The sequence below is a fragment of the Monodon monoceros genome, unplaced genomic scaffold (genome assembly GCF_005190385.1).
Source record: "Monodon monoceros isolate NGI ecotype Baffin Bay Population unplaced genomic scaffold, NGI_Narwhal_1 Super_Scaffold_11, whole genome shotgun sequence".
NCBI classification, from domain to species: domain Eukaryota; kingdom Metazoa; phylum Chordata; class Mammalia; order Artiodactyla; family Monodontidae; genus Monodon; species Monodon monoceros.
Window position 1 is genome coordinate 139,683,421 of NW_021703767.1, and position 26,388 is coordinate 139,709,808.

General features: G+C 42.7%; 1 protein-coding gene across 3 annotated transcripts in view; it reads left to right on the forward strand.

Moving 5' to 3' along the window:
- Nucleotides 1-26,388, forward strand: part of UBE2E2 (ubiquitin conjugating enzyme E2 E2) — a 351,668-nt gene that overhangs the window by 198,038 nt on the left and 127,242 nt on the right. The window contains exon 1 of one of the 3 annotated variants that reach the window (XM_029214509.1): nucleotides 19,173-19,267. The exons of the other annotated variants lie outside the window; for them this stretch is intronic. Within the exon in view, the coding sequence (XP_029070342.1) occupies nucleotides 19,215-19,267 (53 nt within the window). The 5' untranslated portion in view covers nucleotides 19,173-19,214. Of the gene's footprint in view, nucleotides 1-19,172; nucleotides 19,268-26,388 lie in introns of those variants that run through there. 3 annotated transcript variants of the gene reach the window in all.

Here is a 26,388-nt window from a genome sequence, read left to right on the forward strand (position 1 = left end):
TTAATATAGTAGCCAACTTTTTTTGGTATCATTATAGGAATTAAATATATTGTCTGAACACTGTGGGAAAGATGTTCAGTAGAGCCTTGTGAATTAATTGGAGAATTTTACGTGCTAATAGAGCATTGATATATTTCCAGGCACTTGTGAGGCATTGAAAAGCCAATTTGAGGACCGTGTCTACTCTCTTCACTGCATTAATAGAATTAAATTTTCTTTAAAATTTTTTGAAAGAAAATAATCTGTAATGATACGACTTTTTTGTTACTCTTATCAGCAACAATGGCTCTGGGAACAGAGATAATATAGCAATGACAGTACCCTGCCTGGCTTTCCAGAAGCACTGTCACTGTCCTCACTGTCACTCATGGTCACTGTCGCCACTCTCGCTAAGCAGATGGAAGAGCACACGTGTTGGCAGAGCCCGCAAGTACTGGCGTGACGCTGATATGTATATGCGGCTCATGATGGCATGTTAATGTCAAGTCCTAGCTCTGAACCTGCTCAGGTACTCAAGGGTCAGCGCACACTCGTCTTCAGCGGGATGCTTGCATGAGTTTCACAGCAGCTCCACCTCTTCCTTTTCTTTCTCCAACCCTTTCTCACCTCTTACTCTCAGTTTTTCACTTCCTCTGTATCTGAAGAGTAGGAAATGTGAGTATGTAAGGAACAATGGGTCAGGGGACAACAGGAGAAAGGAGAGAGAAATCTGCTTGTTTACAGTGTTTTTTTGGTTTGGGTTTTTGTTGGTTTTATTTGTTGTTGTTAAGTTATGGAGTTCTGTTTAAACAGAATTTGATCCCAGACCCCAGAACATGTAAAAGCTGGGCTGCTCCATTATGGGTTGGCATACAAAGCTGAATCCTCATTCACATACCCTCTCCTCCTTCGAGAAAAGGTAGGGGACAGAGGGGGGTCTTTTGTATAAGTTACAAGAGCATGATTTGAAGATCACTTCTCTGCACCACAGATTCATGCTTTTGGAAGTATATTGAGTCGAGTCCAGCGTGGAGGAAGATGGATTTTACTGTTTAAGAGGAAATCAACAAATTTTGTTTGTGAGCTCAATATGTGAGAGGCATTAGATAGCATAACTTGATAGATTTTAAAATGTGAATAATCAGGCTATTAGTCTTTTTGTAAATTTTCCTATTAAAATTGTCCCTTTTCTTAACAAGACACGTGGTCTCCGATTTATGTTACTCTTCGGAAATGGCTTGAGTACAGTATAGTATGCTTACTACGGGTAGATTGTAACCATTAAACATTTCTCTGATTTCCCTTGAGCTATTAATTTTTTTATGAATTTATTTATTTATTTATTTATTGGCTGTGTTGGGTCTTCATTGCTGTGCGCGGGCTTCGTTGTGGTGTGCGGACTTCTCATTGTCGTGGCTTCTTTTGTTGTGGAGCACGGTCTCTAGGCATGCAGGCTTCAGTAGTTGTGGCACATGGGCTCAGTAGTTGTGGCGCACGGGCTTAGTTGCTCTGCGGCATGTGGGATCTTCCCGGACCGGGGCTTGAACCCGTGTCCCTTGCATTGGCAGGCAGATTCTTAACCACTGCACCACCAGGGGAACCCTGAGCTATTAATTTTATTATCCTTTTCTTTGCTGACGTATTACATTCAATAGAGCTATCTTATGAGTTGCATAAGGAGTTTACAGATTGACCACCATTCCTGATGTATCTGTGGATCGCCTCTTAAATACAAAATAGAGCTTTGCAGTGGCAATAAAATAGTATCAACAGAGTTTTACTCTCTGAAAACCACTTTCTTTGAAATAACCACTGTATATAGAAAAACCTTCCTGTTCTCAGGTAGTATCCATTTATTTGAATTACTGAGCTCTGCAAACTGGAGGTTAAGGACCTAAGTTTGGTTGTTTTGCTATCATAAATGATGACATTACAGAAATGCAGTTATGTGATGCTTAGTGAAAATAAAGCCGTAATATTTTAGGGAGTGAAATTAATTCAAAATATTTTCAATAAGAATGTGGCCAAGTTGGCCCACATACTGTAGTGCAAGCTGGTGAATAACCAGAAGACTGTGATGTACAATCACTAAATAAGCTCTTGCGAACAGTTCATGTAAAACCACCTTTAAACCGAATACCTTAACTGAAAAGCATGTAGGTAAACCCTACTAATCTCGATCCCGTGGTGTAATATACAACTTTCAGTCCAGAAGATTTGGATAAATGTTCTGCAGCTATACCCAGAAATCAGCTTTTCAGTAATTTCTGTAAAATATTCTCAACGTTTAATCGCATACATTTATTATATCACAAGCAGTTTCAAATTCCAAAATGGTGTGTATCGAGGGAAAAAAAAGCAGGAGTCTTTGCCTTTCTTAACTCTGATTACCCTAATTTAGGATAAATAGTACCTCCTTAATTAATTAATACTTTAAGATCGTGGACTGAAAGATGCCATAAAGTGCAAATTACTGTTTATTTGAATGAACACTCTTCATATTTAATAATTAAAAGGCAGAATAAAAGGAAAAGCCAAACATCGTAACAAATAGTACCAGAATTTAAACGCAAATTTCCAGAAATGATTATCACGTTAGACTTGAAACAGACTTTTTTACACCCGGTGAGAGGACTTTCATTTCGTACGTATTTAGAAGGCTTTTCATTACACAACTGCACATCTCGGTGTACCCATTATGCTGTTTTGTGGGTAAATTGCTGCTGCAAATCTCTACACAACTCTATTATGGTCTCCTTTTCTCTTTATTTCCTTTTCCCAACAAATGTAGTATTTGAGACTAACGCTTCCTATTATTCCATCCAATTTAATAGTAGTTTTCTCATTTTTGAATGTTTCATATTCAGTTAAAGATGACTTAAATACTTTAAAAAGTTCCCCCCACCCCGGCCCTCCCTATGGAGATCTGTTTACTTCTGGACTCACTTCGAGGTAACCGTAATATACGGACTCCCGCTACTTTTTTCTCACAGCTCTGAATGACATTGATGAACCTTCTCTGCGGTCCTATAAGAATAGACCTTGTTTGCTTTCATGATAAGATTCTTGATTATGCTGCAAGTGAGAATACGAAACACTGCATTTTCAGGTTTGGATGCCTTGAACAGATACTCTGTTCATGTATGTGATAAGATGTTAATGGAAGCAAAAAATGACATGTTCCGGTAGAAGACTTGTACCCACGCGTTTATTCCTTCCACAGATACTGAATGAGCGTCACTTTCTGCGTGGCAGGCACACTGTGCTGGGCGCCTGGGATACCGCAGCATATACCAAAGAAAGTCTTGTTCTCACGACTGTATGTCTTCCACCAACTGAATTGCTGTCCTATTGATTTAACCCCCTGTGAAGAACTAGACTAGTTTCATGGCAGTAAACAAAAGCATCCTGAGATTATACCTTAAAAAAAAAAAAAAAAACACTGTGAATGTCAGCTGATTAAATCCTATCCTGTGTGAAGTTGGAGTCCTCTTTGATGTGCGGTTTTAGATAAATGGTGATAAGAGTTCTTGACACGTTTTAATGAAATTTGTTGCGGACGAATGTTCTGGGTTAATCTCAACAGTAAATGTATATGATTTTGAGCATTTTTTTGCACTATAAATTGGTTTAAAATTCTTTTAAAAAACAGGGCTTCCCTGGTGGCGCAGTGGTTGAGAGTCCGCCTGCCGATGCAGGGGACACGGGTTCGTGCCCCGGTCTGGGAAGATCCCACATGCTGCGGAGCTGTGAGCCATGGCCGCTGAGCCTGCGCTTCCCTAAGGGGGACTTACTGTTTTCTGTGTCAGCAAGTGGCTGTTGTGATCGCCTCTTCATCTCTTTCATGAGAAAAGTATTGCTGCCATAGGGTTGTGGGCAAGACTGAACACACTACGCCCAACCCTTGAAAGCTGAGATCGATGCTCCAGGGAGAGAGAGATTGCAGGCCAGCAGGGTCAGAGGGGAGCTGCACACGTCTGTAGAGTGAGCAGCCAGAGGCTGCCGGGGGCGGGCTTTGTGGTACAAAGCGGGTGGGGTATCCCCTGGTCCCCACAGAAGGATGTGATGGGCTTGTTCAAATGGTTCTGCAGGCGGGCAGGGGACTGAGCCCTGCTCCTGGGGGACAGGCAGGAAGGCCCCTGAGCCCTTTGATAAGGTGAGATAGGGGGCCGTGTGCACAGGGCAAGCTGGGAGGGCAGCCCACGGTTAGGTATTCATCTGATTTTACCAGATGTCAAGACATCATATGATACTGAACCTTGACTTTAGGTCTTTGCGTCACAGCGGCTAAACCAGGATTCTAATGTGGACTTTCTGATCCCATGCCCACGTTTATTCCACTGTTGCGTGGCACTTCTTCCCCTTGCTAAGACCACATGTCAACATTTTATTAGTAACTAAGTACTTTCCTTTCTCTGGGCATTTCTTAGTCTTGTCTTATGAATTTATATACCATAGTGTCTATTGTATTCTCACAAAATACTGGAGCACTCTCATTTGGGAAAGAATTTGAGAACTTGTTTTTCCTTTTATAGGAAATTGGAGTGTAAGTCCTAACTGTATCTTTTAAAAAAATTTTTATTGCAGTATAGTTCATTTACCATGTTGTTAGTTTCTGCTGTATAGCAGAGTGAGTCAGTTATACATATACATCTATCCACTCTTTTTTAGATTCTTTCCCCATATAGGCCATTACAGAGCATTGAGTAGAGTTCCCTGTGCTCTACAGTAGGTCCTTGTTGATTATCTATTTTATATATAGTAGTGTGTGTATGTCAATCCCAATCTCCTAATTTATCCCTCCCCCCATCCCCTGGTAACCACAAGTTTGTTTTCTACGTCTGTGACTCTACTTCTGCTTTGTAAATAACTTCATTTGTTTAGATTCCACATATAGGTGATATCGTATGACATTTGTCTTTCTCTGTCTGACTTACTTCACTCAATATGATGATCTCTAGGCCCATCCATGTTGCTGCAGATGGGATTATTTCATTCTTTTTTATGGCTGAGTAGTATTCCATTGTATGTATAGGTACCATTTATCCTAATTGAATCTTGACTTAGAGTTTTCTTCTTCCCAGAGAAAACGCTTTTCCTTTCGAGAATCCTACCTCCCTTCTCACAACACAATCTCGTTTCCTCAGAGCCCGTCACTGTGGTTAGAACTTGTTTGCTTTGCCTTCACAGCCATGCGGCTGGCATCCCCCAGGCCTGGAATGCCCTCTTTCTCCTATTGCTTCTCCTACATTAGACCTTTCCAGCTACTCCCGCTCACGGTGACACCCAGCCCACCTTACACTGTGGGCTAAATGCTGCAAGAAATACTTAAAAGCGTAAGAGATGGTTTCTGCCGTTGAGACTCTCAATGTGGAGAACAAGAAATAAGGATTGCACAATGTAGAGGCAAGTCAGTACACGTTGAGCTCCGCACTCAGGCCCCCAAGGCCAGCCACGAGCTGGGCTCTGCCTGCCAGGGCAGCCCCCTCCACTGCTGTGTTTCCTCCCCTTCACCTGGCTCCGGCCACACTGGCCGTCTTTCTGCTTCTCACCATTCTGCTTCTCCATGTTGTTACTCGGCCTGGAGTACTCTTCCTTCCACGTCTAGCTCTTTCTCTTCTTTCGGGCCCTTTCCAGGCATCATCTATAAAGACACATCCCTTGACCGTGCTATACCCAAAGCTGACCCTGCTGACTGTTCCATGCCCAGTGGTTCCCAGGTCAACCTCTTACTACCTGTGAGATTTTTTTCCCCAGGATACTTCATTTCTCTGTACCACGGTCTGCTTCTCTGTAAAATGGCAGCATGTTAATAGGTTAGATCGTTGTGAAAGTCCAGTGCATCGGGACGTGTAAAGTGCTGATTGTGAGTCCCTGGTGTATAGTGAGTGCTCGGTAAACACAGTTTCTAGTCATCATCCTCATTAAGGGGAAAGAAGTACCGTCACCCATTAATGCTATGGAAAGGGGAGAAGTCCTTGAGGCCCTGAGTCACCGCAAGAACCTTCCTTGCGAGGGCAGACTTGAGCGTTATTGTGTCTCTGTGGAGTCTTGATTGCTGCCTGCAGACAGGCGCCCCATCCTCCTCCTTTGGATTTCCATGGCTCGTTTGGCTCTTCTCCCACGATACCGACCTTGATCTTCCTTTATCATCACTGAGTGTACGTCCTCGTAGAAGGGCTGGTCCTGCGTCTCTGCGTCCTCGCACCCTTGTGCTCTACACACTGGACGGGTGACCACTTACTTGATCAGTATAAGGAACGCTCAGAGAGAGGCGAGGACTTATAAATACCACCAAACGTAAAGTAGAGAGCTAGTGGGAAGCAGCCGCATAGCACAGGGAGATCAGCTGGGTGCTTTGTGACCACCTAGAGGGGTGGGATAGGGAGGGTGGGAGGGAGACACAAGAGGGAGGAGATATGGGATATATGTATACGTATAGCTGATTCACTTTGTTATAAAGCAGAAACTAACACACCATTGTAAAGCAATTAATTATACTCCAATAAAGATGTTAAAAAGAAAAGAAGAAACAGAAAGATGTTGTGAAATCAACATGTTTAAGAACTCTCGACGTGGGCATGTGGATGTGGGATGAGCATAGTGACTCGGAAGATCAGTTACTGGAAATGGTCCAGCTGGTGCTGTGGGGAGCATACTGTTCATGGGGTCTTAAGTTGACTGTAGAGTCTGTTTAATTCAGCAGACATTTGAAGAGCATCATTTCATGCTGGCCTCTGAGCTAAGATTGTGGGACCACAAACAGAACCGATATAGGTTCCCTTAAAGCATTTAAAACGGATTCAGACGGGACTTGAGTGGAGAGAAGCAGGAAAGGTGTGCCAGGAATGCTTTAGAAAGAGCACAGGTAGAGGCATAGAGTGGGCAAGGTCCAGGATTTCAGGTTGTCTAGAAGAAAGATTTCCTCATTCTAGAGCAAGAGGAAGTAAGATTGCAGCGAGGGACCCCAAATTATGGAGGAGTTAGGGTACCAGAACTAGAACATGGGCTTTCTTATATAGACATTTAGGAGCCTGTGGAAGCTGTGAACAAAAGACTGGCAGAAGTAGTACTCAAAATTAGATAATACATTTGTCTTTTCTCTGGTATCACAAATTCCTTGTTTGAAAAGGTTTGAATTAAAAAGGACAAATCTCAACTTTATGTGTCAGGCACTTTAAGTAATTGTACAGTTTGGGATACTAAGTAAATTTTACAGCATGGTTACAGGTGTCGGGAAGCCATTCAGCTCTTAGTCGTGTACTCTTTACTTGAGTAATATTTAAAGTATTAAAATTGTCCTTTTCACTGTAGTTTATGTGTCATGAGCTTGATATATTCTTGAAATACTTAAGAAATTAGTTAATGTGGAAGTGACCTATCCCACGTGTAAATGGAAAAGAAAAACTTTACATCATTCATAAATTGAAATATTTGGTTTCAGTTGTACTCAGATTGAAACCATCAAAGAATCAGAATGAATGTAGTTTTACGATTGTCAGATTTACCACCAGAGCCCCAGATTTTCTCAATACCACATCTCAGTATTCTTGTAAGGTTTGTAGCTTCTTTGCACCCATGTTTGAACACTCACCACACCACACAGTTAACTCTTCTTGCCTTCATTTTAAGGAAAACATGAATATTATTAGATCTGTCCCCAAATAATTGTCAAATTATTTTCATCAACAAGGAAATCTGGTAAGAGTACAAAGTTTGGGGAGAGAGCTCAGTAACACTTATAAACAGGTTGATCAAAAGGAATATTTTCTATTTCTTGACAGGGAGTTTGCGACGTTTTGCTTTTTATGTGTGATTTTTAAACAACCCGTTGTTTTTATAGGCTACTTCTGTGGCTAAGAAACTCTGTTCCCTAATGTACATTCCAGAAGGAAGCCATGTGACTGAATTCCTTACTAATTGGTTATCACATATTGTGACTTGCCAGATGCAGGAATCCAGGGACTAAAGGGATACAGAACGTTCTCATAACAACTGTGCCAGGAGATACTGCCAAACTCAGGGGCACCCCTCCCCAGGGTCTGAACCCTGGAATTACGTTAGGGATTCTCATGGATCAATGTTCGGAAAATGAAATGAGAATTTTAAGTGAGCCCTCGTGCTGGCCAGCTGCCCAAAGCCTCTAACACCCCAGAAATTATGAGAGGGAACCTTGGGGATCTGGAGTGAATGCTACACCCTCTTACAATGAATATTCTCTAGGCTGTTCTCTTAGCAGCTGTCTTCACCCCTCCCCTCAAGCAGCTTGCAATCCCCGTCCCATGACGCCAGCTTTTGAAAATGGAAAGATAGACCTTTATTTTAACATGTTTGGTAGATTAACATCTTCAGCCAAAATGCCTTGTATATCCCAGCCCCATCCCACGAGCCAGATGTACGACTCCAGTACCATGGCTCTCTCAGTGACCTGCCCAGTCGCAGCTTCAGTGGCCTTCAAGCCTGCCGGATCTCAACAGTGTATCCAGATGAGCCACTCATGGAGACAGAAAAACTCTATTTATTAATCCTAGAAGTTCTTATCTTTTTTAATAAACACCTAATAAGATGTAAAATAATGACCTGCATGATCTCCATGTTAACATTTGTACCCCAGAGTCTAAACAGACCAAAGGGTTCGTACTGTGTGAACAGAAATAGTTTAGCATCAAAAGGAGAAAACTGTATTTCTTGATAGAAAGGAAGTGGTCACAGATCATGTCAGTCAAACAAATCTGTCAGGGCTTTGAAATACACAGCTGTTAGGTGAGATACTGAGGTAAAGGGTAAAAATAAGATCAGACTCAATGTTGCAGTCTAGTTACGTTGATTTCTGTTAGACTGGTAAATTTCACTTTTTAGGAGAATAGTTTTCAGATATTAAATAACTATAAAGAGTTGAGTTATTGCTTGACTTGGATTTGTGGGGGGGGGAGGCATTTCCTACCATTTTGTCCCCCCCAATTCCTTTCCTGCTCTCCCTAGAACTGGTCCTTGTTGACCCCTGCAGGGGTACAGCTGGGTATTTAAGTCCTGAGATTTTTAAAAAATGGTACAAATGATCTTTTTTACAGAACAGAAACAGGCTCACAGACATAGAAAACAAATTTATGGCTACCAAAGGGAGAAAGTGGGGAGGTGGGTTAGATTGGGAGATTGGGATTAACACACACACACCACTATATATAAAATAGGTAACTAATAAGGACCTACCGTATAGCACAGGGAACTCTACTCAGTACTCTGTAATAACCTATATAGGAAAAGAATCTGAAAAAGAGTGGATATATGTATATGTATAACTGAATCACTTTGCTGGACACCTGAAACTAACACAACATTGTAAATCAGCTCTACTCCAATAAAAATTAAAAAAAAAAAAAAAAAAAGTCCTGAGACTTGTTTGTGGTTAGACAGCCCGATAGGCTGCTGAAGCAAGCACAGGAAATTTGAAGCACCTAGAGGCCCTTTTTCAAAACCCTTTGCTGCTCACATTTTAGTTAGAATTCTAAAGATAGAATGGACTGTTTGGAGACTGAAGTCTAGTGTAAAAATGCTGGGGTTTTTAGGCCAGCTCTTAAACCTCTGAAGTCACCTGACCCGGCCGTGTGTCAGCTGGGTATTCTGAAGCATCAAATGAAAACAAAATCCACCCTGGTGTTGGCAGGCAGCCGTTATGCCTGTCGGTGAATTAGAGTTGTTGGAATACCATCCATCCACTTAAGCCTGAATCAGAATCAGCCTGTTTGAAAAAACTTCCTCCACCACACTTTTATTTGCATATCATTTCATTTTCTTTGGTAATACATCATATCAAGTAGCCACAGCAGTCAGCATCTAACATAATTAAAAAGCAACAGCTCCTTAGATATAGATTTTTTTCTTTCTTTCTTTTTTTTTTTTTTGGCCATGGGGCTTGTGGGATCTTAGTTCCCCAACCAGGGATCGAACCCAGACCCTCGGCAGTGAAAGCACAGAGTCCTAACCACTGACCGCCAGGGAATTCCCAGATAATAGATTTTCTCCATGCCCTAGTAAACTCCCTCGTGGTAATATCAGTACTTGCCAGTTTTTCACCCGCCTCTCTGGCCAGTGCCCATCTTCTGTGGGGACGGAGAGCTTAATGTGGAGGATATGTCACCATCTCTCAGGAGGCAGGCAAAGGGTTGTGTTATTGCAGAAAAGCCCACTGACCTGGTTCTCATGTTCACGTGCCCAGAGTAGCCCCCAGCATTGTGGATCGGGGACACTGATTCTGCCTTATTTTTAAGTTAGAGTGTGTTCGAGATGGCTTTGTGCCGTGGTGGTTGAAAGACAGCTGTTTAACTATACAGCACTTGAGGCAATATGATGAGCTAAAGATTTTAAATATTTTTTTTCATTACCAGAAGCAGAGACAGCAAATAAAACTCTCCACCTGGGTCCTTTGAAACACTTGTATGTATTTACCACTGCTGAGACACTCGTGTTCAAGAACATATCATATTTATTTAAATTGAATTTCCCCAGTGTTCATATTGTTAGTTACAATTTAGATTTTAGTTCCTTGCCTTTTATGTTGTTAACTATAACTTTAGATTTAAATGTGGTCTGTGTAATACATGCTGTGAAAATAAAACCTGTCTGGAGAAAGACAAGTATCATATGATATCACTCATACATGGAATCTAATTTTTAAAAAATGATACAAATGAGCTTATGTACAAAACAGAAACAGACTCACAGATATTGAAATTATAGTGAAAATCAGGCAGAGCTGATTGCAGTACATTAAATTAAATAAATAGAAGTTTTAATGAGCTAAAGAAGAGTACTACAACATTTCTAAATTTTAAAAAATTTAATTCTGTGACTGATATGTATATATAATTAATTTAAAATTTTTTAATGACTGTGTGGCTTCTTGTATCAGCAGTTGACATTATTTCATACCTGTAGGCTTTGTGATAAATTCTGAGTATTAAGGAAGATTTGTTTTCTGATCCTCAGTGTTCATAAAGACATATAAAGCATTTTTATGAACTCCCATGTCCTCCTGTGTGTAAGGAAGAAAATTTTGCTGTGAAATATAGTTTTAAGTCTCCCAAAGTGCCTTATTCAGGAAGTTGAGCTTTCTGTGTTTCTTCTATAGTATCTCCTTACGAAAGTTTGTGTTACAAGCCTTTTTTCTTTTATTTTTAGATATCTAAGCTTTTTATCAAAAAAAAGAGAAAACTTTAAAAGACAGAATTTTGTAAATTAATAACCACCGGATCATCCTCTTCTCAGTCTGGATCCCCACCAGATTGCCCTCCAGAGAGGCAGAGAAGGAGGTCTGCTTCCTGGTTTCTGATTCCTCCACTCTTACACAGTTTGCCTGAGTCTTTCCGCCCCGATAAAATGTGGTTTGAAAAAACTTCCTCCACCACACTTTTATTTGCATATCATTTCATTTTCTTTGGTAATACATCATATCAAGTAGCCACAGCAGTCAGCATCTAACATAATTAAAAAGCAACAGCTCCTTAGATATAGTTTTTTTTTTCTTTCTTTTTTTCTTTTTCTTTTTCTTTTTCTTTTTTTTTTTTTTGGCCATGGGGCTTGTGGGATCTTCTGTTCTAGCCATTATCCTTATGACCATTGATGGGCGACGTGTTAGGCCCTCGTTTCTTCTCACTCTGTCTCCCTCTCTGAGTGATCTGAGCTCTGCCTGTGGCTTCACTTGCCACCTCTGAGCACCAGAGGAATGAATGACCTAGTGGACAGATCATAAAGACACCACTCCTACGCGGTTCATCTTAGCTTAGGTTCCCCAGAAAAACAGCCTGAAGCAGCAAGCTGTGTGCCGTTCCTTCATCGGGGGATAGCATCCCAGGAGGGAGAGGGACCAGAAGTGTGTAGTTTGGTGGGAGGGAGAGCGCATACGTGTGTAAGCTGCTGGGACTGCCCAATCCTATAAGATCACAGGCCAAGGCATCCTCTGAACTGTGTCCTAAGATTATGCATTGTGAGAGGAGAAGGGAAGAAGAATTTTTCCCATGCTGCCTGTCCCCCACTGGTCAAAGGTTTCCCTCCAACGTATTACCTCCTCCACACCCCCAGGTAGTTAATGGGTGGTGTGAAAGTGTAGATCCAAAGCCATGTCAACTCAGAAGCCATGGAGTGAGAGGCAAGAACTGCCCCCAGGCATGAGCAGGCACTGCCAGACTATACCCAGGGACACCAGTACTGGTGAAGCAGCTGAAACAAGACAGGAGAGGGTGCGAGAACCCCAAGTGGTACGGCCGGGGCTCCAGGATCATCTGCCCCTTTACCGCTCAGACCCACCCATGCCACACACCATCGCTTCCCTACTACGACATGGGGCCTCAGCTTTTGCGAGAGTGAGACGCCCTCACTTCCTCCCAGCGACCAGAGATCCAAGTGCAGGCAGTACCTGAGTCCCCTTTAAGGGGGAGCCCTGCTGTAATCACATGCCAGAGCCTTGAGGCAAGAGGAGAAACAAACTACAGTTTCCACTGCTGCAGCTCACCTGGAGACTCAGCACCACGATCTGTCACCCGGTCCAGATTTCCTTCCCCGGTAGCAAATTGGCCTGATTTGAATTGCTGGCCTGCTGAGATGACCCAGACCTTCTTCCCTCAATTGTCTGAGCCCTTGGTTGCCTTGTTGCTGTTGAGCCGTAAGTGCTGAAATCTCCCATTTATGGTTACCCCTGGCTGTGGAAGCACCTAGACATACCCTGATGAATCCCTCGAGTTCTGGACACATCCTCTCCTCCCTCACTGTGTAGCCATAGTCTTTGCTGCTCGTGATAGCAGGATGGAACATCCCCAGCAGTCACCTGACCGCCTGTTTTCTGCTGGTGTATTGACACGGGGAGTCCAGAATGACCAGGAGATGGTCAGAGCTTCAAGTTTATTGGAACTTGTGCGTGTCCCCTGGAGGAAACAATCACCCCCCACTCCTGCCTAGGAATCAGGACTTCTAACTTGGCGAATACGAGCGTTGCGTGGATGGGAAACACAGATTTTGCAGGTGGGTCCCTGGGATTGATGATGACAAAGGCCAATCCTGTTTTCATCCTTTGGTTACCAGACCTGAGTATTGTAGCTCTCGGTAATGCAGACCAGATATTGAAGCCATTGCTTCAATACCTATACCACATCCTGGAGGGCAGGGCTCCAACTCTGCAGGAAGTTATCCTAAGATGCCTCTTGGGTTACTTTTTAGTAGACCACTCTCCCTGCCTGTTGGGCCAGCTTTGAGGATGAGTCATTGTCAGACCGGTGGATTCTAAGGTTCTGGACCCATTGTCACATTTCCTTTGTTATAAAATGGGTGCCTTGGCCTAAGGTGGTGTTTTGTGGAATATCCTATTGAAAAATCAGTTATTTTATAAGCCCAGGGACAGTGGTGGCAGCACAAGTATTGGGAGCTGGAAGCCAAACACTGTGGTAAATCATTGCCCCTCTTCCCACGGAACTAATCTTACACCAAGTCAGTGATGGCTCTTCTTGAGTAATGATGCCGTATCCAGGGCTTGGTATCAGTGTCTGTGGCTGGCAGGTGTGACATGTAGCAGTTGCAGTAACTTTTCCAGCATTGGTGAGAGGAAGAGCCTCTGCCACTCTCTTCACAGGCCCATGGTATCAACTCTGCTGGCCTGAGCGGGAGGCCGGCTGACGGCCCTAGAATGACTCGTCCTGTCCACCTTTTGTTGACGTTTGACAGCACACATGTTGACATTTTGGGGGATGCTTCCTGGTGGGCATTAGCCTGAAGCACAGAAAGCACCTGACCTGTGCCACCTGCATCCATCCTTCCCAGACCTCCTCAGCACATCCTCTGTCCCTGTTGTTCCCCAGGCCCCTGACCAACTGTCCATTCGCTGCTGCCCCGGAGTCAGGGTGCGTCTGTAGCCCAGGCCTTCCCTCCGCCCACGTGGCGTGAGTGCCCACGTGGCGTGAGTGCCCAGGGCTGCCCTGTGTCCTCACCCGCCACGCTTCCTTCCCACGGTCCCTCAGGTCCACTGCTGAGTGACACTGGGGTGTAGCCCCAGGTCACTTGGGGCTCTGTCTGAATTCCTGTTTTCTCTATTGATCACCCGTTGTACGGGAGTCTGGGTCACCTGTAAATGTAATTTCCTTGTGCCCTCTGAACGTACTTGGGCCTAATCCCAGATAAGCCATTTCCACCCTAGAGTGGGTTTTTTCTTTGCGCGTCTAACTTTATGTCAGAGGGTCATTTGTTGACCATGGTTGGGTATGCCAAGGCCCTGGGCCCCGTAACATACTAGGGGCTGGTGTTTAAACGGAACGTTGTTCTCTGCCCCAGAACCCCAGAGATCTGCAGTGTGACGTCTCTCTTGGCACTCCTTAGCCATCGAGGATAGGTCTGCACCCCCAGATCCATCATCGTCTAGATGTGCCGCAAAAGTCTTCTCTATCCCTCGGGTCACTCTTGAAACTGGCAGCCGCCAAGTCTCTGATAAATGGGTCCAAACAGTATTATAAAGTATGGAATGTGCATATGCTCCACAATCCAAAGAGGCCCACCTTTTTCTTCGCAGTAGATGCTGAAAGAAGCAACCTGTTCGTTTCCTTAGAGAGGATGTTCTCAGCCTGTCCTGGAGCCCTAGGCTTCTTAAAAACGTAAGCAGCGTGCCCCGTCTCTTAATTTTTGTGGTGTGTGGTGTTCGTGTTTCATTAGGCCCACGAGGCTGCTTCCCATTTCTTGCTCCAGTTAACACGCGGTCGTCCGTATAGTGGACTAGAGTCACGTACTGTGGAAAGTCAAGATGGTCCGGGTCACTGCAGACTAAGTTTGGAGGGAGATCGGGAGAGTTCACATCACCAGCAGACAAGGGAGTAAGTAGCCTGTCTCTGCCCATGGACGGTAATTGCCATATTCGCACAAATAGCTGGGTACCCAGTGCCAGAAGCTATATAACGTCGTATCTAGCATGGCAAGTACTATTCGGGATTTCCACCACTTTTAGCTTACAGTGGTCCATCGTTATTTTTTCTGCAGGGTCATTAGAAGTATAGAAAAGGCGGTAGAAGGAGGGACCACTGCTCTTCCTCTCTAAGGCTTTGGTAGTGTTGTCATCTCGGCAGTTCTTCCCAGGGTACACGGTATTGCTGTTGAGTTACCATCTTGAGTGAGGAATACTCTTGCGGGGGAAAGTTTCAGAGGCTTCTACTCAGTCCTTCACACCCGAATGACACTTACTCCTCATATCAGACCCATCTGAGGGTCTCCCAGTCACACACTTGAAGTCAAGAAATAACTCCAGTCGCTCCCTCGCCCCCATAAGGCCCCATTCGAACCGGGACATGATGGCATTTAAGATTCCCCAGTATTGGTATAGTTTGGAGCTCTGATGTAATAGTGCTCAAAAAGTCTAGAGTCCTTTCCGCAGGGCACAGTCATCCATGCAGAAAAGTTCTTTGCTCTCTTCCCCGTTACACATGCTCTTTTCTCTGCCTGATATATTTCTCTCTCCCCTCTTTCCTTAGGTATTGCCTGACCTCCCTGACGAGGGTAGATCAGTCGTATGTTACTATGGTACCATGTGCCTTTTCTCTGCATTACTTAAAATAATTGTAGCTTTGTATTAGTTTTCTGTGTTTTTCAGTGAATGCCAGTCTCTTCCTAAGGTCCTTGAGGGGAGTGTCCTTCCCTGCTTTGCGCTCTGCTCTCTCCCTAACTTGGTACCTGCATCGCATACTAGGAGCTTAATAACTATTTGAGGAATGAGTGAATCGTTAGGTGGACGGGACAAAGCAGTGGAGAACCCTGGCCTCAGGAGCCCCATTACTCTAGCTTAGCGATTCTCGGAAGCCCTCCCCAACCCTGTTTTAACATTTCTAATATCAATTGCTTTGGGCCGGGTAGCTGTTGTGAGTTTAGTTGTTATTGCCTGTGCATGCAGAAAAACCCCCAAAAAACCAAAAAGCAAGCAAACAAAAACTTGTAAAAAGGGTGTCAGCAGCTCGGAAGAAAATTCCAAGGACAGTACTAGAGCAACAGTCAAGATACACTGCATCAGCAAGGCTCTTGATGACACAAAGGGCCATGTTTTGCGGTCAAACAGTCATCTTGGAGCTGAAAAGTGAGGCAGAAGATTTGAAATCTGAATGTGAAGAAGTTCTAACAATAATCCATCTTTTTGGCTTCCATAATATCACTCTTGAGCACAAATAAAAAGATTAGCATATATCATGTTCTGCTTATCATGAGAGCCCATTCAGTAAGTATGATTTTTCTGTGATAAGAAATCAGTTATAGTTTAATTTGGCCATTTTTAAATTTCTTAGTGGTTCAGAGTAAGAGCTCATCATCATTTTAGAGTCGGTGAAATGTGATATTATATACAGTAGTCTTCAGGGCCTCTGTTAACATATATGGCCTCTAGTGTGAATTAGAAAGAGGCATTTCTTTCTCCAGGGCATCCTTGCAGCTGGATATAGGGGTCAGGGTGTCAGGCCCTCTCCACCAGCTGTCTTTGGGAAACGGAACCAGCAGTACCGTGCGTGGCCGCTTCAGCCAGCCTCAGCTTTGTGAAGAATAATTCTCTTTCACAATTCAGAACAGAACATTCTCTGTAGTTTTAGGCACTGCTGTCCTGTTCTAGCATGGTGTGACTTGGAAGAAAGGTCACAGGAAAACTTAGACTATATAGCAAAGTGAGTATCATTCGGAAGAATAGGTTTCTATTTCTTTAATTTTTATTTTATATTGGAGTATAGTTGATTCACGATGTTGTGCTAGTTTTAGGTGTGCAGCAAAGTGATTCAGTTATGCATATACACATATCCATTCTTTTTCAGATTCTTTTCCCATATAGGTCATTACAGAATACTGAGTAGAGTTCCCTGTGATAAGTTTCTGTTCTTAAAAAGCATTCTCTTTAAGGCAGTTTTTTTTTTCTAATGGATAAGCCTATTGTGAAGAAGTTTTGATCTGAGAATATCAGGGTGTTTCTGGGTAGACAGGAAGTCTAGCAGAATTTCGTTTTGATTGAGACTGTCCGGGTCAGTGACCTCATAATCTTTTTAGAATGAAACTCTGGCAGTGAAGCATTCCAATCCCACTCCTGGGAACTTTGGTCAGCTCCTGAAAGGCGGGCGTGCCTTTGATGTTTGACGTAGACTTTGATATTTATGTCAGTGTTTTTGTTTGACCATATACTCTGGAACTGCTTTTCATACTGCTTGTGTCAAAATTTAAATTTCTACAACTTTACTTTGCCGCAGCCGCTAAACCTAATTTACTCACTGCCATTAAGATGTTGAATACAATTAGGAAATGTTCTACTAAATTAATACTTTTATGCAGGGCCTGCCATAAGGATACTGATAAGAAACTAATCAAGGAAGATGTTAGTTCCTGTTGTGGGAAACATTCAAACTTAAACATTAAGTACTTAGATTCTAGATACCTTCCAACTATCTGAAAGGCATTTCTGTTATGAATTGGAAGGTTTATAATTTCTCTTTTAGGTCTATAATTTATATTCCAATCTAGCATCTAATTTTATGTAAAGTAGCTTTTCCTGCTTACGATTCCCTTCTCCATCCCCCAGTCTCACTGTAGGACAGACAGAGAAGTGTACTTTGCAGTAACCTGACCTCTGATTGCTGTCTGGGAGCACAGGTAATTATAAGAGATTAGAGGGGAAAGCTGCAACTCAAGAGATTAGGAGAAGCAAATCTGGCAGAACCACCATCTGTGGTACCTGGTAGGAAAAATCGTGTGTTTCAGTGCACAAGTCCTGTTTGCATCTCAGGGTAAACCACAAACTGAAATTTTCGCATCTTTTTGTTACCGACCAGAGATCTTGGCTTCCTTAATCAAAAGAAATGGATCAGAGGCCAGACAAGAAGGTCAGGCAAGGCTTTATTGGGGCCCCTGCTGCAGCAGAGGGGATCAGAAACAAGTAAAACGTTCCCTTGCTTGCTCGCTCCCCAAGGGGGCCCAGCTGGTTCCTTATGTGGGGTGAGGGTAGGGATGTGTCTGGGGGTTGGGCCGGAGGTGTGGCTTAGGTGGTCTGCCCACCCCTTAGGTGGTGCTGAGTGCAGGGGGCATGTGTAGTGCCCTGCTTTTGCTCCCGGCTCTTCAGAAATGGCAGTTGGGGTTTTTTCTGCTCTTTTTGTATCTTCTTGTCCATAATTTGCCCCAGCTGTGCATGCACGCAGCTATTTTTAGTCCCTTATAGTTACTTTGTATTTTGTTGCTGGAGGAGACGTTTTTCCAGGTGCAAGCACTGCAGCAGAGGGTCCCAGGTCCCAGCCTGTCTCATTTTCAGTGCTTTTTAGAAGTGTGATGTTATCCATTATCCAGAGGAATCCATAGTATTTTATTAATATGGGCCTCTGACCTTACCGCCCTAAAGTATGCCATTGTAAAATATACAGGCAAAAGTAGTTTGAACTGGAGAAATTTAGGGTAATTCTTCCCGTTCCAGAATGTCCGTAGAAATATTCCACCGTAAGTGTGCACGTTACAGCTAAAACCATGAAAATGCTCATCTCGCACCAGTAGAAAACATTTTGTGCATGAAAGCGTTCATGGGGGATTTTTATCGTTAGCCACATTATTAGGCATCAACAAACTGCTTACATGGATTTCTTAAAATTTGTTTGAAAAAACAACAACAGATCCTTGTTTTGACCATTTGATCACCATTAATCACTCCCAAGTCACAAAACGGTCGGGAGAAGTAAGTGGATGGAATTCGAGCATTTGCTTCTCATTTTTAGCTCTCATTTTAGACGTTTGCATGGGGTGAGAATAAGGAGCCGTGGGATTTTGTGAGGTTTTTATTACATCTGCTTACATTTTCTCTTTCCACCACTGCCCATCACTGATCATTAAAAAACAATTATCCTGATTTTTTATCTTGATTGGGAAAACTGTTGTCTGGTTCGATCTAATCTTTTTGGTATGTGACTAGATCTAAGATTTGAACAGTTGCAGTCCCGCTGCTGGTTATTTTTCCGGGGAGACTGAGGGGCAGGGAGAATCATCACAGTCATGGTTAATCAGTTCTGAGAATTTATGTCATATAACCCTGCTTTGACTTAACTGAATAATCAAGTAAGCAGCATTTTTAATATCTCACATAGGGAAAGACTCAAAGCTGGCTAACAGTGAAATTTCCCATTTTTCACTGGCAGGAACCCCAGCCCCATAATGGGGAAGGTCCCACCAGTGCGAAGGCCCCATATGGGGGCCCCTCCTCTAGTGAGGACATGTACCCCCGAAGAGGAGTCCCCCTGGCCGCTGGCCCCTGCCACCCCACCACGTGAGTACAGCCACGGCTCTGAGGACCTCAGCACGTTTTCCATTTCTTGGTGGCCGTTTGTCTGATGTGAGAATTAGCCAGACCCTCTTCCCTTTCATCCCCTTAAACACTTCAGAAAACGAGATGTAAGCCTCCTTTGGGTCCCTTTGCTTCACTTGGGCAAGTTTAATAGAAATTGTTTGGTTAGGAGGTGAAGGCTCTTGGTTGAGACTCAGCTTACGCGTGATTAGTGAAACAGTCTGTGGCTATCTGAGCAGTTCTGTTCCATGGAACTTTCTGCAGTGGTGGAAATGTTCCACAGCTGCACTTTCCAATACAGTAACCACTAACCACACGCGGCTACTGAGTGCTTGAAATGTAGTGCAACCGAGGAATTTAATTTTTAACTTAATTTAATTTTAATTCATGTAAATTTAATTCTCCATGTATGACTAGTGGCTGCTAAATTGGACAGTGAATATGCCTACACTTAACGCCATGGGCCTGAGCTGTCTTTGAACATTTCTACGGGTGTACCTCTCTACCTCTATTCCCTTAATAACCCAGAAAAATTTTCCTTGTATTATATGCATTATTGTAAATGTGATTCTGTAACAGTCAGAAAATACCTAAGTTAAAAATTCTCATCTCAAAATGTATTCACCCGTATTGCCCTTATGTAGCTTTAATTACTTTATGATCTTGAGAAATTCCGTCTTAAAATTATGAAGTAATATCTGTTTAAATATCCCAGCTTTATTTTCTTCTTCACACGTTTTAATTTGCAACTTCAATATATATATAGAAGTAATCACACACAGTAAAATACCTTTCTCATTTTATTATTCCTTTTTAAATGAGACTATAAAATATCCTACATTAGTACAGTAAGTGCAGTGCTATTACCAAAACATTAAATTCAGCATGTACTCATTATAATACAGTACTTAGAAGTTTCAAAGTTTGGTTCTGATAGGTGGGTTACTGAGATTACAGGTTAATTAAATTTGTAGTTTTAACTACTATAGTAAATGTCCTTCCATTATTGGGCTATCATTAAAGATTGCTTACACGGTAAGATGTGAAAAAGGGAAATTATGTGCGGGGTATATGGGAACTCTCTGTACTATCTGTGCAGTTTTTCTATAGCTCTGAAACGATTCTCAAATTTCTTAAAGCTTATTTTTAAAAATTGCTTACATCGTATTTTCTCATGCCATCCATTTGTATCTGTTAACATAGCTGTGTATGCATCCAAAAGAAGAATCATCACATCAGCGGTGGGTAGCACTTACGTAAGTTTCACAGCATGGCAACTTCAGAACATCCCTGAGAGATAATATTGTCATAATTTTACAGGTGAGGAAGCTGAGGCACGGAATACACAGGAATTCAGCCAAGGTTACTCAGCTGGTCAGTGGCAGGACCAGAATTTGAACCTAGCAAGTCAGTCTTTTAACCACTGAACTGTGTTACCTCTTAAGGGATCTCGATTATGCAGGACAAGTTGTGTTCTCTCTGCTATCAACGTAGCAGGCAAACTTTCCACTCTAAGAAATCTAAAATAAAGTAATACGGTAATAAATTTCTTACACAACTTGAAAAACATAGAAGTATGCTTTGTGTTACAGTGATTTCGATTTTATTCTTTATACAGTGGTTCATTATTTTTATGAGGAATATGTTCATATTCTCTTGACGAGAAATGTCTGTGTTAGTGGGGTTTTAAGAAATTGATGTATGTTTCATTAAGACAGTGGGTGGCTAAGAATGAAAAAAAAGAGAGAGAGAGCAATATCTAAAGGGCAGGGGGGAGCGGATGTGGTTGGTTATCTCATAAAGACAAAGTTTTTATAAGACTGAATTTTTAAGGAACCTAGAGTAATTTGTGGCAGAGTATTTTATTATTACAGGGTTATTTTACCATTTTCCTATCACAGTGCTTTGTTTTGTCATATGCCTGTTAATGCTGTTGTTCCTATACATTAAATTCTAGATCTTTGATTGTTACTTTTCATTGTGAGCAAAAGAGAAAATACTTTAACCCATTTTTAAAGAGAGGGTTGGTGTGAATACGGTTTAAAGGAAGTTCAGCAGAGTAAATACCCAAAGTATTAACAACAGCAAGAAACCCAAGATCAAAGTTGTAGCATACTTTCTCTTTCTTCATGTTCACTTCTCATTTATAAATAGTACAAATACATTATACATGAAAGTTGTTAAGAGACTGAATCCTAAGAGTTCTCATTACAAGGAAAAAGATTTCTTTCTATTTCTTTAATTTTGTAGCATACGAGATGATGGATGTTCACTAAACTTACTGTGATCATCATTTCATGGTGTATGTAAGTCAAGTCATTATGCTGCCCACCTTAAACTTATACAGTGCTGCGTGTCAATTATATCTCAATTAAACTGGAAGAAAAAAGAAATTTTTTTAAAATGGTACAACTTTTAGATGACTAGAACTGGTAGTTGGGGGATTTAAAAAATCCATTTATAAGCCTTTCTGAGTCCGGAAGGGAAATCACTGAAAATCCTAATAGAGTATAAATCAAGATATTGCACGTAAGCCACCTTACAAAGCAAATAATAATTAAAATTTTAATTATAGGTTTTCCTGATTGTCGGCAACTGACAGAGCTTTCTTCTAGGGCACAGTGTCACAGCTTTCTTTCCAGGGTGTATTTGCACACTGGCCCAGGAAGCACCTCTTAAGTTTTAAGATGTTAATAATACCTTGAGGACCCTCTTCCTGAGCGTCCCCAGAGTTGCTCTCACAGAAGATAAATGACCGAAAGCAAATAGCTCAGCCGCCTGCCGTAAAATAACCTGAAAGAAGCAGTTTTCTGTACTCTTGAGTTTCACGGTAGGGAAGCAGCATTTGTGAGATATTTGCAGATTGTGTAAAATTCTGACGCTAAGTTCAGGTACCTGTTAGAATCATAGGCTGACGCAACTTAACGGGAAGACTAAGCGACAGTGTTTTACTTTCCTCAGTTTTGTACTATTTGGATTTTTTATAAGCAAATGAGCTTTTTCGATGCTCATTAGCTGCTCTTAAATTTGATTGATTTTAATACTTTGTAACTGATTTTTTAAAACTTTGTAGTACTTACATGTAATAATTTACTTCTTTCATATGGTATGTTTATTAGTTATTAATTTATAGCAGATTATTAGAAAGAGTTTACTATTTTAGAAAAACGAAAAGCCTTGAAAAAGAATGGTTTATTTGAAATGGTGCTACCCATGAAAGGAGTCCCAGTTTTAAAAGCTGAGAGCTGGGTTAGACCTTTAAGGGCATCTCCTATCTAAGTGCTTTCCATCTGCCCTCTGAAATCCGATTTAAGCCTCATGTTCTGCCTCGTGTCTTCTTTAGTCTCAGAGAACTTTAAAACAGAAACTATGGAATAAATTCTCAGAAAGCCTAAGACAACAGAGTCGTAAGCTAGAGGAAGCTAGCAAGCAGATGTGATAGGAGGAACGCTAGCGCCTTTGCCTACATAGGGACAAGGAGAACTGTCACCTCGTAAACCAGAGAGCATAGCCCACGCCCCCACCTGCTGCCAGGGTCATCCGACAGCTGCCTTTCACTTTCGGGTGATGTGCGGGTATGCTTACATGAGAAATAATGCCGTGTAAACACACCTAGGATAACAGTGCTTTTCAAGCTGTATTTGAACTATGTGGAAGTCTTAAGGTGCCAAGCTTCTTAAACTGCATAAAATGCAAACACTAAAAGAAAAGCCTACCTCCTTTTAAGCCATACAATGTATTTACTAATCTAGCTGCAGTTGATCTCAGATTCTTCACATTGCACAGGAGATGTTAGGAACGTTTTTGGTCTGCTTGGGTTCCATGTGGCAGTGTGCTTTGCTCCTTGATGGATGTGTCAGAGATTCTCTCAAGTCAGGGGTGGGGACTTGACCCCAAAGAAGTCTAAGAGCTCACTAGGCTCGTCCTAGCTTTCTGCCATAGTCAGGGCTATCCCTGCCAAGAAACAGCTGACTGCAGGTTTTGCTCTCTCCTCTTTCTGGGAGACCTGAAACGCTGGCTTTCCAAAAGGCTTCCCGGCATGCAGAGTAAGTCGAGGGACAGAACTGTCAACAGAGCTGAAATTAAGCGATTCAGCTACCTAGCTGAACTCTCAGTGCCAACTTAAACGCCAATAGGAAGTGCCTTTTTTTTTTTCTTTTGGTTACGCCGGGTCTCAGTTGCGGCTGGCGTGCTCCTTAGTTGTGGCACGTGAACTCCTCGTTGCGGCACGCATGTGGGATCTAGTTCCCCGACCAGGGATCAAACCCGGGCCCCCTGCATTGGGGCGCAGAGTCTCAACCACTGGACCACCAGGGAAGTCCCGGAAGTGCCTTTTGCGTCTGCCAAACAAGTCAAGTAAATATGGGTAAATCAAAAAGTAAGGTAATCATGAGTCACCTGTGTTTTACGTACAGGCTGATTTAATAACTCAGATTCTACCTCATCTTTTGCAAGTGGTGGTGTGAACTAGCTCTCTCCTGCCTTAATTGAGGTGCCACACACGTTGAAACTAAACACAGATCGTGTGTGTGCTCACAAGTTACTGACCCCTCTTATGTTTTCAAAGCCTGCCAGTACTTTTTCGTTTTTTTAATAAACAAATCTAACCATGGGAAGTTCCATAAAGGCCAGCCTGGGCTCCTGGGACTCTTGTTCTTGAAATTTATTTTTCATCCTTCAGTTATCTAGAACAAAATGAATTTTTTTTTTTTCTTTCATAAGCACTCTGCTCAGAGGTGGCTAGGAAAGATGAGAGACACTAAGAGCAAAACTTGTAACCAATGCATATAGCTGAATTACACTCAAAATTAGTTCAGCTGCCATTAAAGTTTGCTTAACTGATACATTTTAGTTCTGCTCAGGCTTCTGAGCATGAGAAAATAAGTGAGTGCTAAAAGAACCATAACGTGTTTACAAACGCACGCACGATTATGAAGCAACATATGCGTGAACCGAAATATGAGGAGGAAAAAAGAAAAGCAAATGCTATTTTACAATAGGGGAGCTACATAAACACCCCCGGGCCTCTGTACGAACCCTTCTGTTGCTCTGAGGGCTGCTGCACAAACTCAGCGCGTGAGCCAGTTATCCGTGCCTCGGCCATTGTAGGTTGTAAGGGAAATTTCTGAAGAAGGTCTGCTAGCAAAGAGCTACTTTGCCTAACTTAGTTCTGTATTCCTCAGAACTTGTGTGATCTGGGAAAACCACAGACCAGAACGAAGCCCCCTTCTCTCAGCATCTTTTCTGTATAATGAATCAAATAACTTTATTAGTTTTAAATGATCACAAGGAAAAGAAGAAAATATAAAGTTTACTTTGTGCTAAATAATTTTATTCTGAGTAGCTAAAAGCAGGGGTCCCCAACCCCCAGGCCATGGACCGGTATTGGTCCGTGGCCTGTTAGGAACCAGGCCGCACAGCAGGAGGTGAGCGGCGGGCGAGCGAGCGAAGCTTCATCTGTATTTACAGCCGCTCCCCATTGCTCGCATTACCGCCTGAGCTCCGCCTCCTGTCAGCATGATGGCGAGTTGTATAATTATCTCATTATATGTTACAGTGTAATAATAATAGAAATAAAGTGCACAATAAATGTAACGTGCTTGAATCATCCTCACACCATCTCCTCCCCACTCCCCGGTCTGTGGAAAAACTGTCTTCCATGAAACTAGTCCTGGTGCCAAAAAGACCGGGGACTGCCGGCTAAAAGGTTTTTATCCCCCTTGGTTTCAAATCCTGTGAGTTTGGGTGGGGGTCAGGTGTGTATCTCCAACTTCCTGGCAGGGAGGTTAGTGACTAAGCTGGCTGTCACCTTCATGGCAGCGCTGGGCAGCAGCAACCCGGTGGGTGACACTTCCCGAGTTATTTTATGATTTGGACCAGCTGTGATTGGTGGGCACTTTCAGCTGTTGAGCTGCCTCTCGGAGGTCCTTTGGCACACAGTTGGAGTCAGTGTGAAAGCCAGAGATGCAGGTAAAGCGCTTCAGAAAACGCTGGAGTTGAAGTCAGAAGACCTGGGTTCAGGTCTCTGCCAAATCACAACCACCTAGATGACCTGATGGTCACTGTGCCTTCTTGGCCTGCCACGCAGGATGCGGGTGGTTTAGCTTAGGGTTCAGGCTCGAACCCTGGCCCTACCATCTCTGTCTCCTGTTTGCTCATCTATAAAGTGGTAGTGGTACCTACCTCGTAGGTTATATAAAACGCTCTCACACTCTACAGTAAGTCCCCTACATACAAACCTTCAAGTTGCGAGCTTTCAAAGATGCAAGTGTGGGGCTTACTAATGAAGACCTGATGGAATTGGAGGCCCAGAGAAAGGACGAAGAGAAGCAAGAGGAAGAAGAAGTAACTGAAGAAACGAAGAGATTCACAACGCAGGAAACGGCAGGGGATTTTCTTTACTTGAGGCGGCGCTGTTAGTTTTTGAGGTACAGGATCAGAAGGTAGAACGGTACACGGAGGTTGCAGCAGCCGCTCAGAATGCAACCCAGTGCTACCGTGTCATCTATGACGAGAAAAAAAGAGCTACTACCCAGGCATCACTGGATCGTTTTTTCAAGAGGGTGGATAGAATTGAATCCAGCAAGGAACCAGATCCTGCGCCATCAGCGTCAGGCGTGAGTGACACTGCAGGTTGCCCTCTGTCCTCTATTGCTGACGATCCCTCAGCTCTGCCATCTCCCACCTCCCCTCCCTCCTCCAGTCAGTAACTCTTCCTGCCTGTTCCCTCGATGCCAGCCCCTGGATGCCAGCTGCTGTACTGCACTACTGTTCTTTTCAAGGTACTGCACTGTAAGATTAAAAATGTTTTCTTTATTTTTTGTTTGTTTGCTTTTTACGTATTAGTTGTGTGAAAAGTATTATAAAACTATTACAGTGCAGTGCTATATAGCTGATTGTGTTAGTTGGGTACCTAGGCTAACTTTGTTGGGCTTAAGAACAAATTGGCCTTATGAGTGTGCTCTTGGAACTGAACTTGTTCATATGTAGGGGACCTACTGTATATGATTTTTGGTGTATAATAAGCCCTCTAGAGCTTCTTCTTCTTATTACTATTATTAGGATTAATGAGATGTTTGACGGCATGCTCTAATCTTTATTGA